This window comes from Balaenoptera acutorostrata, chromosome 1, assembly GCF_949987535.1.
Source record: "Balaenoptera acutorostrata chromosome 1, mBalAcu1.1, whole genome shotgun sequence".
In the NCBI taxonomy this organism is placed as follows: domain Eukaryota; kingdom Metazoa; phylum Chordata; class Mammalia; order Artiodactyla; family Balaenopteridae; genus Balaenoptera; species Balaenoptera acutorostrata.
Genome location: NC_080064.1, coordinates 139,600,835 through 139,617,664, shown reverse-complemented (window position 1 = coordinate 139,617,664; position 16,830 = coordinate 139,600,835). Strand labels below are relative to the sequence as shown.

Sequence of the window (16,830 nt, the reverse complement as noted above, 5' to 3'; positions counted from 1 at the left end):
ACTTTATTTATTTATTTATTTTTGGCTGTGTTGGGTCTTCGGTTCGTGCGAGGGCTTTCTCTAGTTGCGGCAAGTGGGGGCCACTCTTCATCGCGGCACGGGGACCGCTCTTCATCGCGGTGCGCGGGCCTTTCACTACCGCGGCCCCTCCCGTTGCGGGGCACAGGCTCCAGACGCGCAGGCTCAGTAGTTGTGGCTCACGGGCCCAGCTGCTCCGTGGCATGTGGGATCTTCCCAGACCAGGGCTCGAACCCATGTCCCCTGCATTAGCAGGCAGACTCCCAACCACTGCGCCACCAGGGAAGCCCCAAGAAAGGGTTTTAAGTAATCATTATTTGTCAAGTATATAAAGTAGGTAGGGATGAACTCCTAAAACGTACAATGAACACATGGATGGTACAATGAAGACAGTTTTTTGAAAACTGAAAAATCTGTAACCCTTTTTCTCAAGCTCTGATTTACATCTGTGACCAATCATAATGCTTAAAAAATTAGAATGCCAGGTAAGAAATTTTGCAACTAAACTTTTTAAATGTCTTACCTCAGAAGCAGTAGCAGCAATATTAACACTGCTTGCCTGCCCGTTCATTAGGTCCATGCTTCCCACAACATCAGTCCCTGACGGTAGTTAACAGCAACAGAAGACTGATTGCTTCATGTCCAAGGCCACAAATACATTATTATTCCTGTAAAAAATAAATAGAAAACTTTAACTGTGTGTCTTATTGGAAGTTTAAGAAAAGAAACCCATGCCTGTCACCATGCCAAGAAATAAAATACTCCAAATTTACTAAACTCTATTTTTCACTTCAGTTAAATCACTAAATCCGGTTTGAGGACAATCCTATTAATGCTATTTTCAAATGATCAGAAACACCAAATGGCCCGTGTTCAACACATGTTGCTGTTATATTTTTTATCAGCAAAGCAAAGGTATAATTTTTCATTTATTGTAAGAAAAATTCAAAAGGTTTTTTAGTCTTAAGAAAATAAAAAGTGTAAAAAACATGTGGCAAAGTAATATATGGTCTAACGAAATAAATTTTAGAGATCTAAATGACATCCCTAACTCAACCATACTGAATAAGTTTAGCAGTGTTGATAATGTAGTTTACAAAGATATCACAAATAATTAAAAATAATTATGGAGCATGTTATAAAAATACCACAGTACATGATATATTTATTTGTATAGGGCTTTAAAGTTTACTGAGTATCTTTACTCCATTATCTCACTGATCTTCACAACTACCAAGAAGACTAATTAAGGAAGATATCATTATACTCATATAACACAAACACAGCCTCTGAGGACACAGGCTGGTAAATGAGGGGTCAAGAATAAAATTCAAGTCATCTAAAATTCTATTCAAATATTCTTTCCACACCACCATAGTTTTTCCACTTTACTGGAAGTCAGAATGTTTACTTGAGAGTCTAATCCCTTTCCACAAATAACTTGCTGTATATCACTGTGTTGGTAACTTCACCTATCTAGGAGGGAATTTCTTCCTCTCTGTAAAATGACCAAATAAACAGAGTAAGGTCCCTTTCCAACTTTAAATTTCTATGATATTTTTCATAAGAGAAATGGTTAAGTGTCTATAAATTAGGTATTTAAAACTATATCCACTTTTTTATTGAAGTGTAATTGACTTACATTATTATATTAGTTTGAGGTGTAAAACATAGGGATTTGATATTTTTACACATTACAAAATGACTACCACAATAAGTCTAGTTACCATCTGTCACCATACAGAGTTATTAACACTACTACTGACTATATTCCTGATGCTGTGCACTACAAAATTATACCCACTTTAAAAACTTAGTTTGAAATATCAATAATAATTCTCTTGAAATGCTAAGTTTCCTCTCTCTGGAGAAGCAATATAGGACAGTGATTTAGAAGCACAAACTCTAGAAAAAAACTGCTTAAGCAGTTTTTTGGCTCTCCTTTAAACTGAACCCAGCAAACTGTTTGCCTTTTCTCTGTTCAATTTCCTTACCTATATAACAGAGATAGCAGTAAGTACCTACTTCATAGAGTTGTGGTGAGGAGAAATTAATTAATATATTCAAAGCGCCTAAAACAGTGCTGACACATGGTAAGAGTGCTATTATAATGACACACGCTTTGCCTACTATCTAATGAATCCACACAAAGCTTAAATTCAAGGGAGTCTTCTAATTAAAGAAGACAAAAACCTTAGAAATATACCTCTCACAAAATACATGTTGGTGGGCATCAGCAAAATCCTGATTGCAGAAATAATGAATGAGAATGCCTAAAATATGTTTCCTAGATGTAGCAAAACATGTTGTTGGTTTTCAAATGCTTAAAAATTATTACTAATGATAGCAGCCTTCAGTCACATCTTAAATTTATCTTCGTTTCTTCAGATATATCCTAAGTACCTGCTAAGAGCAAAACATCGTGCTAGAATTTTTTAAATGAGAAATACATTAGAAATAATGATTTTTTAAAAAACCATTTAGAAAACCAATATGAAAATGAATAGAGCATAGAAATACTTTAATTTCCTTCAATCTACAGTATTTATTTTATAAACTTCCTTTATTCTTATTAAGAATCTTATTAAGAATCATTTATATTTACAGTACTATACAAAATGAACTTGATAATCCAAATTCTCTCTGAAGGCAACACTCAATTTGCAATGAAATGTCTTCAAATCATTTCATTCCACATTCTATGCCTGATTAATTTAGATACGAATTCATAAGTCAACAGTGCCCCCTAGTGTTAAGAAAAATAATCAAATCGTTAAAAAAAATGTATCCTTAGTCTAACTTATGTATCAAATATATAAATTTTATGGTTAATATCTACTGAAAAAGAGGTAATACACCAGGAATAAACATTAATACATTTGTAAACAATTAACAGTAAAGAATAAAGTTTTCTCTGCCTGCTTTTAATCAAAATGTCATTTAAATAGCCTATGAAAATTGTCATATTAAAACCCATTACATGAAAAATAAAAAGTACAGCAAAGCATACCTCAACAAAAATCTTATTCATAATTACTTACAAATGTACTACATGTCAGTATTTTATACTGTTTAAGTTCAACAAAGCCTCATATGACACCATAAAAACACTGCAAGTCCTAAGAGACAGGCTTGGGTTTATATTTTTATAGTATGTGCCCCAAGACGTTTCTGTGCTTTGCACACAAAAAAGTTGAAATTAGGTAAGTCAAATATACGCCTTAATATTATTTACTTTTCCTAGCGCTATGTATAAACAGCACAATCATTCATAATAAACATCAACATCACAGCAGCTCTTTTCTTAATGAAATTTATTATTTCCTATTCTGAAACTTCTAAAAACAGTTAATCTGTCCTTTAAAAGGGTTTAAATACCAAAACAGGCATAGTACTTCAATATAATCCCCAAATAGGAAATCTGAAACGTGTAGATTTACCTCCCCTGCTTGAAGTCACAAACTAGATTATTTAAACTGCAGGCACTGGGCTTCCCTGGTGGCGCAGTGGTTGAGAATCTGCCTGCCAATGCAGGGTACACGGGTTCGAGCCCTGGTCCGGGAAGATCCCATATGCCACGGAGCAACTAAGCCCGTGAGCCACAATTACTGAGCCTGCGCATCTGGAGCCTGTGCTCTGCAACAAGAGAGGCTGAGATAGTGAGAGGCCCGTGCACCGCGATGAAGAGTGACCCCCACTTGCCGCAACTAGAGAAAGCCCTCGCACAGAAACGAAGACCCAACACAGCCATAAATAATAAATAAACTTAAAAAAAAAAAGTATAAACTGCAGGCACAATCATTCAGTCTCCTAACTCCTCACTTTCTCAATGGTATCCCCACAAAGAAACCAATGCTTTTAAAAAAAGTAAACAAGAGGGTAAAGTTAAAGTGACAACTTCTCACTAATTAATGTAATCTCATTTCACAGTACCAGTTCTTTTCTAAAATAATTTATGCTATCATCATTAAGAATATTATGCTAAAGACATTTAATAGTTTTAGAAAATATGCTCTAGAAGAGCTAAGCAACTATAAGGAAAAAGGTAGTGAAATGCAATTAATTACTGCAATTTCTTTGGAAACATTCAGATAATACAGAATTGATATGCTTACACAAGTTGGCTTAAAATCTCAGTACCAGAAATTCATCTTACTAAAACTCTGGAGGGGGCTTCCCTAGTGGTCCAATGGGTAAGACTCCACAGCTCCCAATGCAGGGGCCCGGGTTCAATCCCTGGTCAGGGAACTAGATCCCTCATGCATGCTGCAACTAAGAGTTCGCATGCCACAACTAAGGAGCCCAGCTGCCACAACTAAAGACCCAGAGCAACCAAATAAATAAATAAATAGTAAACTGCCAAAACTGGGACACTCGAAAAAACAAAACTCTGGAGAAAAAGAAAAAACTACATAGATAAAAGTTATCAAGCACTATTTACAATAGTGAAAACCAGAAGTGACTTTCATGCCTTTGTATATAACCACATTAAAAAATTCAAATAGACAATTATAAGAAAAAAAACATGAAAACAGAAGTGACAATTTCAACAACAGAAACTGAACCTTCTTATTGTAAACTTACAAATTTCATGAGAAAATAAAGTAACAGGGTAAAGTTAAAACAACATAATTGCAACTCAATATTTAGAAATTGTTATAGTGCTTGGCTCTCCTTTAAAATTTATTTTAAAATAAATGTTAAAGACATTTTTATATGACACTCATGGAAGGCCCAAAGATTTAAATGGCTGTATATCATAGCACTTTCAGCATTTCTGACACTAAGCTAAACTTGCACTGCCTTCTTTATTTTTTTATCTAAGAAAATTAGAGATTAGTCCCAAATTCCCCAGTACTTTGTTTCAATAATTACAGCCATCAAAAGTCTGATGAGTAAACGACAACAACAAAAAAAGATTTTGTCTTTGACATGATTGATACTGAGCTATTTTGACAAAAGTTTAATAAAAAATGTGGTTGCCTCTTCAAACCATTTCTGCTATAGCACTAAACAAGATCACCTTTGGTATTTGCTTATAACAAGTTCAAGTTATTACAAAAGAAATTAAAAAGAAAGGGGTTCTGATGAACATCCAGAGCCCCCCAATGCCTCCCACAGAGAGGTCATTAGTCTCCTTCTTTTATGTTTCCACTGCTCTTCTGTCAGAATTCTATTGCTATATTTTCACACTGATATATTTATGTATTTCTCCTTAATGAACTTTGAGTTCTTTGATTTTAAAGACCCATATTTAAAACAAAACACAACAGAGAAACCATTATTTTTCATCTTTGCACTCAGGCACATAAACACAATACTGACCTCAATTGCCTATTTAATCTGGGAAAGATGAATAAATGACTGAACAAAGCAGTTGTCCACAGGATAACGTTAGATAAATGCCCAATTAAGAATAAAAGTATAGGGAGAATGGCAATCAAATACTCAATACACACAATATTACACACATTTAAAAGAATATGATGACGATTTCTATTTCCAGCAACATGGCTGAAAAACAACATAAAAATCTTTGTACCACAAGAGAAATTTAGAAATGGACTTTGACACCAGTTGGACAGAAAAAGCAACCAAGAGATGAGAATGGAATTGAGACGCACACACTCTCCACGTCAACCCATCCACACACACTTTTACCTAGAACAAAGCCAGAGAGACTGATAGTCTACCCAATCAGTGATAAGATGGTCTATAAAAAAAATTCTGGTACAGCAAGATAAGAAACTTGTGTGTCTTGGCCTGGGCTTACCACTGTGGCTGGTGGAGGGTGTCTACAAAATGATAATTTGTAATCCTAGGCATGCTCCAGCACAGACACAGAATTTGAATTTATACTACCAGCATGGTCCAAGACCTTCAAGACTAGAAATTCAAATAAAATGTTCACAAGCCAGTGAGACTCTTGGAACCCAAGGCAGATGGAGGGAACAAAATTTGGGGGGCGGGGTGGGGGGAACATTCCTTCAACCCAGGCAATGCGGAATTCCCCCTGCTGGCAAGCTCAAAATAGAAATTTACCAACTCTATAAGCAAACAACCCACTACAAGTAAAATCAGGAAACACAACAATCATTAGGATTATCTCTTGAGAACTTTAGATGAAAAATTATCAGATACAGGCTATAAAACCAGATTAAAGATTAAAGCCAGCAGCCTTAAAAGAAGAAACTGAAAATACAATAAGACGTTATAAAAAAAGCAAGACAGACATTTGTAAGGGAACCAAATAAAATTTTTAAAAAGAAAAGGAAGATAGAGTCACTGGAGAATTAAGCATCAGATTAACACAACTAAAGAGAGAATTTGTGAAGTAGAAAAGAGAAATGAAATTATGCAAAAATTCTAACAAAGGCTTAATGATATGTAAAACGTGAAGAAAGACTAAAGAAATGCAAAATAGAATAAGATCTAACACGTCTAAGAGGAGTTCCAGAGGAAGAGAGATAACGAAAGGCAACATTTAAAGAGAGAAAGGCTGAGAAGTTTCCAAGATATGGGAAAGACATATATCTTCACATTCAGGAATCACAAGCTTTGAGCAGGATAAATAAATAAAAAGAATCATATTCTATATACATCACTTTAAACTGGAGAATACTTATTTAAAAAACAAGTGGGTAAGGTATTTTATTTACATAGGAATGAATTAAATGGAAAGCTTCTCAACAATACCAAAAGACACACAAGAAAATGAAATATTTACAAAGTGCCAAGAGAAAATAACTGTCAACCTAAAATTCCATACCCAGCTAAATTCTCATCCAAGAGAAGGCAAAATAAAGACATTCTTTAGACAAAGAAAGAATTTACCACAAAATTAGTCCATGTGGCAAGCACGTAAGAATGTTGTAGTATGTACCTGAAACACTAATTTATCTTGAGGTAGAAAAACTTGTCCTGGTTTCTGTTTAACTTTGTATTGAATAAAAGTAAAAGTCAGGAGTAGAAACAGTTATGTTAACCGAGACTGTTAGGATGATTAATGATTTTAGATGACTGTCAAAATGTTTAAAAGTTTTAAATTAACCTCTATTTAATAACTATTTTTAAAAATAATAACTTGCTTTTATGTAAAAAAGAAAAACTACTTCTCCTTTTATAGACACCCTATCATTTGTTTTATACATTAAAACACACAAAATGGTACAACAATAACAAACAAAAGCTAACATTTATGGAGTGCTTATTATCCAGGTCCTGCTCTAAGCACTTTTTCATTAAAAATTCACTCAATCATCAAAACAAACCCTATGAAGTTATTATATTATACCCCATTTTTAGAGATGAGCAAATAGGTAACTTGCCCAAGCTTACACAGTAGGAATAGGCAACCGGAAGGGAGGAAAAAAAGAAGGACAGGTGGAGAGAAAAACAAAAGACAGGAAAGAAGGATAAATTGATGGATAGGAAAAAACTAGGATGGGGGGAGGGCAGGGGGAGGGAGACAAAATGAAGGAAGAAGGGAACCAGAGAAGAGAACCTAAAAGGTTGTTCTTCCTCTGAGCAGATTTATAAATGGCTAGAGGGAAAAGAGCAGAAATGAGAGAATCGGAGAACGCTACAACTTGTTAAGCTGTGATTCAGCTTCAAGAGTAGCATGATTTCTACAAGAGAAAATGATGTATAGGTTTATAAAGAAACACAGGTTGAAGAGTATGAAGAAATGGTAAGTAAAAACAAACAAGGGTGCAAATTTAAAAGTAAAGGTGGCCCAAAGAGAAGGTATGATGTGGATACTGACCTGCATGGTGGGGAGAACCGTTCTGATGAGCTCTGGAAAGGTTCAAAGAAGTGACAGTACCAGATTGCAGAGGGTCTCAACTGTCAAAAGGGGGAATTTAAATTGGAAGGGACAGGCACTAGGAACCATTAAAGGTTTCTGAGTAGGGAAATGACCTTAGGAAACTAAAACCAGTATTTCAAGGATTACCATGCAGGGGTATGCCACTGGGCTTTAGGGAAGGTGAGTAGTAAACAACACTTTCACCTTTTGCCAAAAAAGCAAAGCATCTGAAGTGATGTGCAGGCCCCTTTCCCACCCAGGCTGCTCTAATCTCTGCTCTCCAGGACCCTCTTCTAGTCTTCTAGTTGTATAAAACTCCCATGATCACATTCTATCCTCTTAACTTCTATCACTTTCATCCTTCATCACCATTCTAATTCAGAATCCCTGACGCCATGAAAATGGCAATCTCAGATGATATTTAAAAGAAAAAAATTTAACAAAATTCATATTAATTTGTGAATGCTGGTCCCGCCCACCCTGAGGGGTAGTGAAAGCAGTTCAGTGGGAAAAGCATAAGATACGGAATACTAATTCTAGGACTTTTAACCAGGTATGTGAGGCTGGGTAAATTATGTAATCTCTGAACTCTGATTTATTTGTTTATAAATAAGGGACAATAAAATGTACCTCAGAGAGATTTTGTGAGAATTAAATGAAATCATATAGGAAAAACTCAATGCATCTAAAAATGGTAGAGTATAACAGCAAGAACACAAATTTTGGAGTTGGAAAGCCCTAGGCTCAAATCCTAGCTTGGGCACTACCAGCCAGCTGTAAGGCCTTGAGCGAGGAACTTTCCTAATATTTAGGCAGAGGCTCACAGTCCATCTATCAGTAATGAGGCTTTAAAAAAACAAACAAACAACAACAACAAACAAAACAAAAGGAGAAGAAGAGGCAGATCTTCTTCTAAATTCCAGAAGCATGTGAAAATTACAATATAAACTAATGAATTAGAAAAACTAAGTAAACTATGCCTCTAAATGAACCATTTTGAAAGCATATTTTGACACAAGTACACTGGAAAATAAATTTAGTAAACAATTAAACAAATTTTTTTACTTAAAAAATATTCATTTCTTAGAAAGAAGTTCTAAGTGTGTAAACATGTTAACTAATAATAACTATATCTTTCAGGACAAAAAGGAGATAAATCTACAAATAGCTTGCAATACTATATCGTTGCATTTAACGCTGAGAGGTCCCTTAAGAGAGATACCACTTTGCATGCTGACTAATTTCTAAGGGTAAATTAAACATGAATGTTATAAATTATTTTATGAATTTATTCGGAAGTACACAACTTGAAATTATTCCACGTATCTTTAGTAGTACAGAATAAGTGATAAAAAATTCTAAGCTATGCTTAATTCTTTTTTTTTTTTTTGCTTAATTCTTAATCAAAGGATAACAAGGATTTTTCAAACAATAGCAATTCACATGGATAAGAACACCCTGAAACTGTAAGGAAAAAAAAAAGACGTTCTGGAGAAACTTCAATCACTGTAAAGCCAACCACAAAGACAGGTTTAGCAATTTCACACACCACCCAGGTTGTAAAAAAAAAAAAAAAAAAAAAGATAATGTCTAAATTAATCTACATATTTAGAAATCTCCTGTCAAAAGAACTTATTGTTTCCCGGCAAGACTGTTTACTAGATCACTTACCAAATTACTGTTTAAGCTTAAACATCTCTATATTTTTTCCAGACATATATTTTATTTATAAATATTTTAGGTACATATTTAAGATGTGAGAGAAAGATGATTTTCAAAATAAAGTAAGCTGAGATCTTAAATTAGAAGGAAAAAGATAAGGATAGCAGAAAACTGTTTCACTTACCACACTGCCACTTTAATACCCTACCTAGAGAGCATATATTAAAAGGGCAATGAAAAGAAACTGGCCCACTTAAACCTCCCCATCTATGAAACAGCAGACACTATTTCTCAAAGTGTAAAGGAAAGCTTAAAAATAATGAAGCTACTTTAAAGAATGTGCTTGGATTAAAACTGTTTTGCCTTAAGTCAATAAAGACTCAACATAAGTCTTTCAGATATAATTTTGTTGCATTTGTACTAAATTGTAGATGTAATGAGATGAACCATTTATAAACTGGCCCACAGCTACACAGAAAGCTTATATTTCCATGTACCTAAATGGTCTAAAACGAATTAGCTGTAGGAGAAGAGAGACTTTCAAATGACTAGATATTAAAGGGGGAAAAAATCTATTAAATAATGCCTTTAAAGGTTATACTCTACCTCCAGCATAGAAGGTTCACTAAAGATAATTTGCCAAGTGATTCTAATACATAAGAGCTCTGAGATCTCCTATATGACCTGGCCCAAAATATAAATATAGGTTAACTAGAAATTCGGGTAACAGAAAGGAAGTTCCAAGGAAAAAGATGAACCGTGCTTCAAACATTTGTGTGTGTGTGTGTGTGTGTGTGTGTGTGTGTGTGTGTTTTGGTGGGTGTGTGTGCATTTTGGCCAGAAGCTCTACTCAGAAGACTAGCCCACAGAAGTCCACTCATAAGACTATATACTACTTGAAATTAAACAAAAACCCCAATACTGCACAATTTTAGCAATTAAAACATAAAAACAATTCAGTTGAATCAGAAATACATTTCTGAATTTGGCAAAAGTGTGCCACTGTAGGCCTAAGAATGATCAGAGAAAGGAACTCAGCTTGTTAGTATGAAACGGTGGAACAGAAAAACAGCACGGCGAGTCAGTGTGACAGGAGCAAGACAGACGTCAGGACTCTATGTCGGAGCCAAGATTTCAGGTGAGGCAACAGTACAGCAGTGCCTCCCTTAAAACGCAAGACAAAAAGGTCTAAAAAGGAGGGCAATTCAATAGCCTGGACACCCAGGAGATTCTTATACCTGAAACATGAGGCTAAACTGAACATCACAGAACAATCCGTAGGCAAAGGATTATATACAATGGAACACTATGCAGCCACTAAAATACTACAGGAGGATACTCAGTGATACATGGGGAAATATCCACAACTTACTGCTAAATCAATAAAGCAATCTGACAAACAGTATTTGAGGTATAATCCTTTTTGGTTGTCATTATCATTATAGCATAGAAGAGAGACTGTACCAACATAAACTAAAATGTGGCTATCTCCAGGTTTACAAGTCAATTTTTTCCTAACTTCGGAAAATTTTTAAATTTAAAAAAAAATTTTTAATTTAAAATTTTTCTACAAAGACTTTAATTTTAAAAAAGTAAAAAAACAAAAACAGTGTTTTCGCACAGACTGCTTATTAGCTGCAAGAGGGAAAATAAGTAACTATACTATGAAGAAACTGGACAACACCTTGACTGAGTGAATCAAATTTACCATCACCAATGAGGAGCAGACAGACATTGTGTGCCTCTGATGTGATACTCTGGGAGGGACACAACATCACTTATGAGTACTCGAGCTGCGAATGCATAACCTGAATCTAATCTCAAGGAAATGGACAAAATTAAACTGAAGAATATTCCATAAATGCGTTCTTTAAAAAATGCCATTGTTACGAGGCACAAAGAAAAGCTGAGGAACCATTACAAACTAAAGGAAAGTCAAGAGATATGACAACTATACATCCTGTATTGGAGGGCAGTAAATGCTATAAAAGATGTTATTGGGACAATTCACAAAACCGGAATACAGACTGTAGATCAAAGTATTGTATCAGTTTCCTGAATTTGATAACTATATTGTGGTTATATAAAAGAATAAATTTGTTCTTAAGAAATAAAGTTGAAGTATTAAGAGGTAAAAGGATATGAGGCATGCAAACTAATCTCAAATATTTCAGAAAAATAGCATGTATGTGTGTGAGAGAGAAAGAGAAATAAATGAATGACAAAGCAAATGGGGCAAAATGTTGAAAACTAGTGAATTTGTATAGAGGGCATACAGGAGTTCTCTTTACTACTCTTATAATAACTTCCCTTTTAGTTTGAAATTCTTTCAAAATAAAAAGTTCTCCTGAATTATACAAAACCTCCTCGACGTAAAAATCTTCAACTTGCAAAATTTCAGACTAAAGTACACATCTAATAAAAAGTAAAACTTCCTACCAACAGATGGCGTTAGTAGCCATTTATTTAGTGTCATTTACAACGTCAGAGCCAAAATGATCTCATGAACAGCCTTTTGGGAACTAAGCTACATAAACCCTTAAATATTTTCCCCTCATGCAATAACACAGATGAATATTATTTAACAGGTGGAAGGTGCTCTGGAGATCTCCACTTGGGAGTACATTTCAAACCCCCAGGTCTTCCCTTATTTTAATATTTGCCTCCCTCATCCCGGAAAATGCTCTACCCTTCCACTCCCCACAGAGAATCACTGCTGTAGTAATTTACTATAAAGCAATGTGAAAGCATTGTATCCTTCAAATGTGCAAGAATAAAAAGAAGGGGAGGGAAGAAAAATGGAAGTAAAGAAAAAGAAAAGAAGGGGCAGGCAAGTTTGCTAACCCCCTGCTTTATTTGAATCCCCTGATTTTACAGTAAGACAACACTCTAATGGGAGGTCATGTGATCTGGCCAAGCTCACATAATCAGTTAAAGGCAGAGGCAGATCTTAAATACAAGTCTGCTGTTTGCTAATCCTTCGTGCTTTCTACAATGCCAAATTACCCTCTCTCTACCAATCCTTAACTGGATGTTTAAATACTGTGGAAATGTGGGGCAGTAGAGGGTAAAATATCTGGTCTCTCTCTCTCTTCACGTCTAGTAGAAGTTCATTAGGTGAACATGAGAGAAAATACCACGTACACAGGCTACGAACAGTGAAAGCTTTTGTCACTGGCATTCAGGGAACCACCAACAGTTGAGAGCAATGTAATTAGGGGGTAAAATGCACGAGTGATGGGAAGCAACAGGAACTGAATCTGGAGAAGTAGGTATAAAGGGCAACGTTTGCCACAGTAAAAAGAAAAGCCTGGACTTTATCCTATAGGCAATGAAAAGGCAGAGTCCTTATAAGTGGGACTATTAAATTATACGATCTTACAAGTTTCATTCAGAAGATATACACACATGCACATACACAGTGACAGAAAGATATTCCTGCTGAATTCATACATCTCAACAAATGGATACCCTTCTGATGACTTCAAGTACAACAGATCCTCACGTTTATGAGGGATCTGTCCCAAGACATCTTGAAAAATCCCCAAATTTGAGAATATTATTATGGCATATAACACATTAAAGTACAACTATTTTTTTTTTTACTCCTACAGACGTTCAATGACTCTGAAAACACTGAAATAATTTCTACTTACAGTACCATACAACTTGCAAAGTGGACTCATTCACATCATGAATTTAAACCACCACAGAATCTTACATTTTACTTTTTAGTTTATCCAAAATCCCTCTTCCTAGATGCATTGCCTTTGCTTCTCTTTGGCCACAGCACTACAAGCTGGATCCCACCGCACAGACAGTGCTGGCGATAAAAATTAACTACACACGGGCTTCCCTGGTGGCGCAGTGGTTGAGAATCTGCCTGCCAATGCAGGGGACACGGGTTCGAGCCCTGGTCTGGGAAGATCCCACATGCCGCGGAGCAACTGGGCCCGTGAGCCACAACTACTGAGCCTGCGCGTCTGGAGCCTGTGCTCCGCAACAAGAGAGGCTGCAATGGTGAGAGGCCCACGCACCGCGATGAAGAGTGGCCCCCGCTCGCCACAACTAGAGAAAGCCCTCGCACAGAAACGAAGACTCAACACAGCCATAAATAAATAAATAAATAAATAAAAGAACGTGAATTTCTAAAAAAAAAAAAATTAACTACACACAAAAAACGGAGAATAACAAATTACATGGAGATGTGCCTACCAGTGTCAGACTAGGATCAAATATGTGCCCAGAAAAATTACAAATTATCATATTTCATACACCCTCCCAGTCATTCATGGAAGAGTGAAAACCACAAGTGTTAAGTTGTGAGAGACAGAGCTCTATTCTATCAGAACTGACTAGACAAAAAAAGCATCATTCTAATAGCAAAGACCCCACTGGCCTTTTAAAAGCAGCAACGCCTTTAACAACATAAATATTTGCATAGTGACTTGTAGCTCACAAAACACACCCTACCATAATTCAGCAGAAGGATTTCAGGAAATTTTGTTTTAGTAAATTTACAACCTAGTTTTCCATTAGAACATTTTATTAAGAACCGAGAGTACTGGGTCTCTGAAGAAGTTTACTCCTGCGTTAAGTTCCTGGGGCCACCCAATGACCAGGAGAAGAGAATTTCCTGTATAAATATTGAGGTGTTATGGAGATTGGAACACTCTTCTTTATTTATTTTAACAGCCCCCTAAGATAAATATTTTAAATTTTTATTTATTTATTTATTTATCTATTTATGGCTGTGTTGGGTCTTCGTTTCTGTGCGAGGGCTTTCTCCAGTTGCGGCAAGTGGGGGCCACTCCTCATCGCGGTGCGCGAGCCTCTCACCATCGCGGCCTCTCTTGTTGCGGAGCACGGGCTCCAGACGCGCAGGCTCAGTAATTGTGGCTCACGGGCCCAGTTGCTCCGCGGCATGTGGGATCCTCCCAGACCAGGGCTCGAACCCGTGTCACCTGCACCAGCAGGCAGACTCCCAACCACTGCGCCACCAGGGAAGCCCTAAGATAAATATTATATTCAACTTAGGAAACTGAGGCTCATAGAGGTTTAAGAAGAGGAATATCTCTTAAGAGTAAAGAAATCTTTCCTGGAAGTTTCCTCCTACCAAGCTTTTCCCACCTCTCCCCTCCAAAATAAAGGCTTCCCTACATGTATCAGTCGCCACAATTCTTTCATATTTATTTATGCCAAGGAGGAAATGTGAGGAAAATTTTCACAGAGAATCTGATATTTGAGATGAGTCTTAATGCGTAGATATTGGGCAGATGTAAGGGAAATGGTAAGGAAATTCCTGGCAAGAGGAAATAATACTTGCAAAGACAGAAGAATAGGAGAAATTGGCATGACAGGAGAATGTTGGTTAATTCTTTGCAGAAAAAGCATGCGTGTGTATGTGTGTGTGTGTGTGTGTGTGTGAACATGGACAATAAACTGTAAAGGCAGACTGGAGTCAGATCATAAAGCATTAACAGCATGGGAAAGAAACATGCATTTTATTTTCTAAATCAAGATTTCTTAACTAAGAGACTATGAATTAAACCCTGGGGCCATGAAATGCCCAACTCCCCAAAAGTATGAAAATTGTGTGATGAACACAAAAAAATCATTTTCCTGGATCCACGGCTATCAAATGATTTTTCAAAGGGACTCAGAAATGAAAAGCGGTTAAGAACCACTATCCCAGGTGACTGGGAGTCACTGTATAATTGTACAGGTAGAGATATGGGCCATAATACTTTCATTTTAGAAAGGTAACTGGCAACATCTGTGGAGGCTGACGGATTAGGGAGAGAACCTTAAAGGCAGAGGGAGCGATAAGAAGGTACTGCCCTACTCTAGCCAAGAGGTTAGAAGTACTTACATTAAAAAAAACCTAATTCCAGAGACTTCAAAGGTAAACTTGCTAGAATTTGGGTTGTGATCAAGAAAGGAACTCAGCCTGCCTTACCATTCTACTTCTCATTCAAAGTTCCTGTCATCTACTTATCGCATACCATCATCAGGAAAAGCCATTCCATACAGCAGAGCAGCTGCAAGTGAAAAGGTACCTCTTTCTTCCATTTGCAACCAGCCACCACTGGGAAACTAACCAGAAAGTGCCAAGTGTTCCAAAGAGAAAATGCTGATAGCCTAGAACAGGGGCTGGCCAACTATAACCCGCAAGCTGAACCCAGGCCTGTTTTTATAAATTAAGTTTTATTGGAACACAGCCACACTCATTCATTTCTGTATTGTTTATGGTTACTTTCACGCTATAAAGGCAGACCTGAATAGATGCAACACAGACTGTATGACCTGCAAAAAAAAAAGCCTAAAGTATTGACTATCTGGGCCTTTATGCAAAGTCGGCCAACTCCTGGTCTAGAACAAAAACAGGGATTCTACCTCAGAAAGCATTCCTTTAGTACAACAGATGGGAGTAATATGCAGAGGAAGGCTGTAATTGGACGAAATTCAGCCGTATAACATCAGTCTTCTCGGCACAGCTGTAGATATATTTGTAGTAGCAGCAAACTACTCCTAATCAAATTGAATATACAAAATTCCTAGTATTCCTCTACTTGGAAAAATACTGTTCCTCGTAAGCAACATATTAAGGACCAATGTTCTCAACCCATTTCAAATCCTTGTTCTTTTCCCTCATTCTTCCACTAAAACCTACTTTCTCTCTCCCCCAGGCTCTCTTTTTAAAAGGAAAAAGAAGAAAATACTAAAATCCAAGTGTCACCCTGTAAGCTGCTGAACTTATCTGAGAACCAGGGTCTTGGCCTATTTGTGGAATATTGGCAAAAAGGAGGCTAGGTAGGCATTTTAAATTAATGAATCTTAAATCTAAATTTCAGATATCAAAGCTCCACTAATTATTTCAAAAACAAACAAAACTAAATTTTAGTCCATCGATTAAAATTAAGCTCTACGGGTGGCTTCTACTAGACTAGGGTGGGAAATTATATGTATGGTGGTGGTAATTTTTTTAAAACACTTTTTCCAAATGATATGAAAACAAATACTTCAACATATCCAAATTGATCAACTCCAGGTGGCTATATAAAAACCATTATTTCAAAAATGAAAGTCTCATAAACACATCATCCTCACATTCCCAAAAGTCTGACACAATTTTCTCCAAAGGATTTTATTTAGCAACTTTTTTTGCCAATAACATGTTCAACACAGGAATGTGTAATAACAGGTTTCAAATAATAAGCAGCTAAATTGACTTTAGATACTCTAAACCAAGGTTTCTTAACCTTGGTGCTATTGACATTTGGAACTAGGTAATTCTGTGTGAGGAGGACTTTGCTGTGCATTGTAGGCTGTTTGGTAGTAGC

At 36.3% G+C, this 16,830-nt stretch overlaps 1 protein-coding gene across 7 annotated transcripts in view; it reads right to left on the bottom strand.

Annotated features, from left to right (window-relative positions):
* The window catches only part of RALGPS2 (Ral GEF with PH domain and SH3 binding motif 2), a 178,623-nt gene that overhangs the window by 137,402 nt on the left and 24,391 nt on the right, over window positions 1-16,830 (bottom strand). For all 7 annotated transcript variants that reach the window (XM_057545676.1, XM_057545679.1, XM_057545684.1 and 4 more), the window contains exon 2: window positions 542-686. In XM_057545676.1, the coding sequence (XP_057401659.1) occupies window positions 542-598 (57 nt within the window). In that variant the 5' untranslated portion in view covers window positions 599-686. The remainder of the gene's footprint in view (window positions 1-541; window positions 687-16,830) is intronic.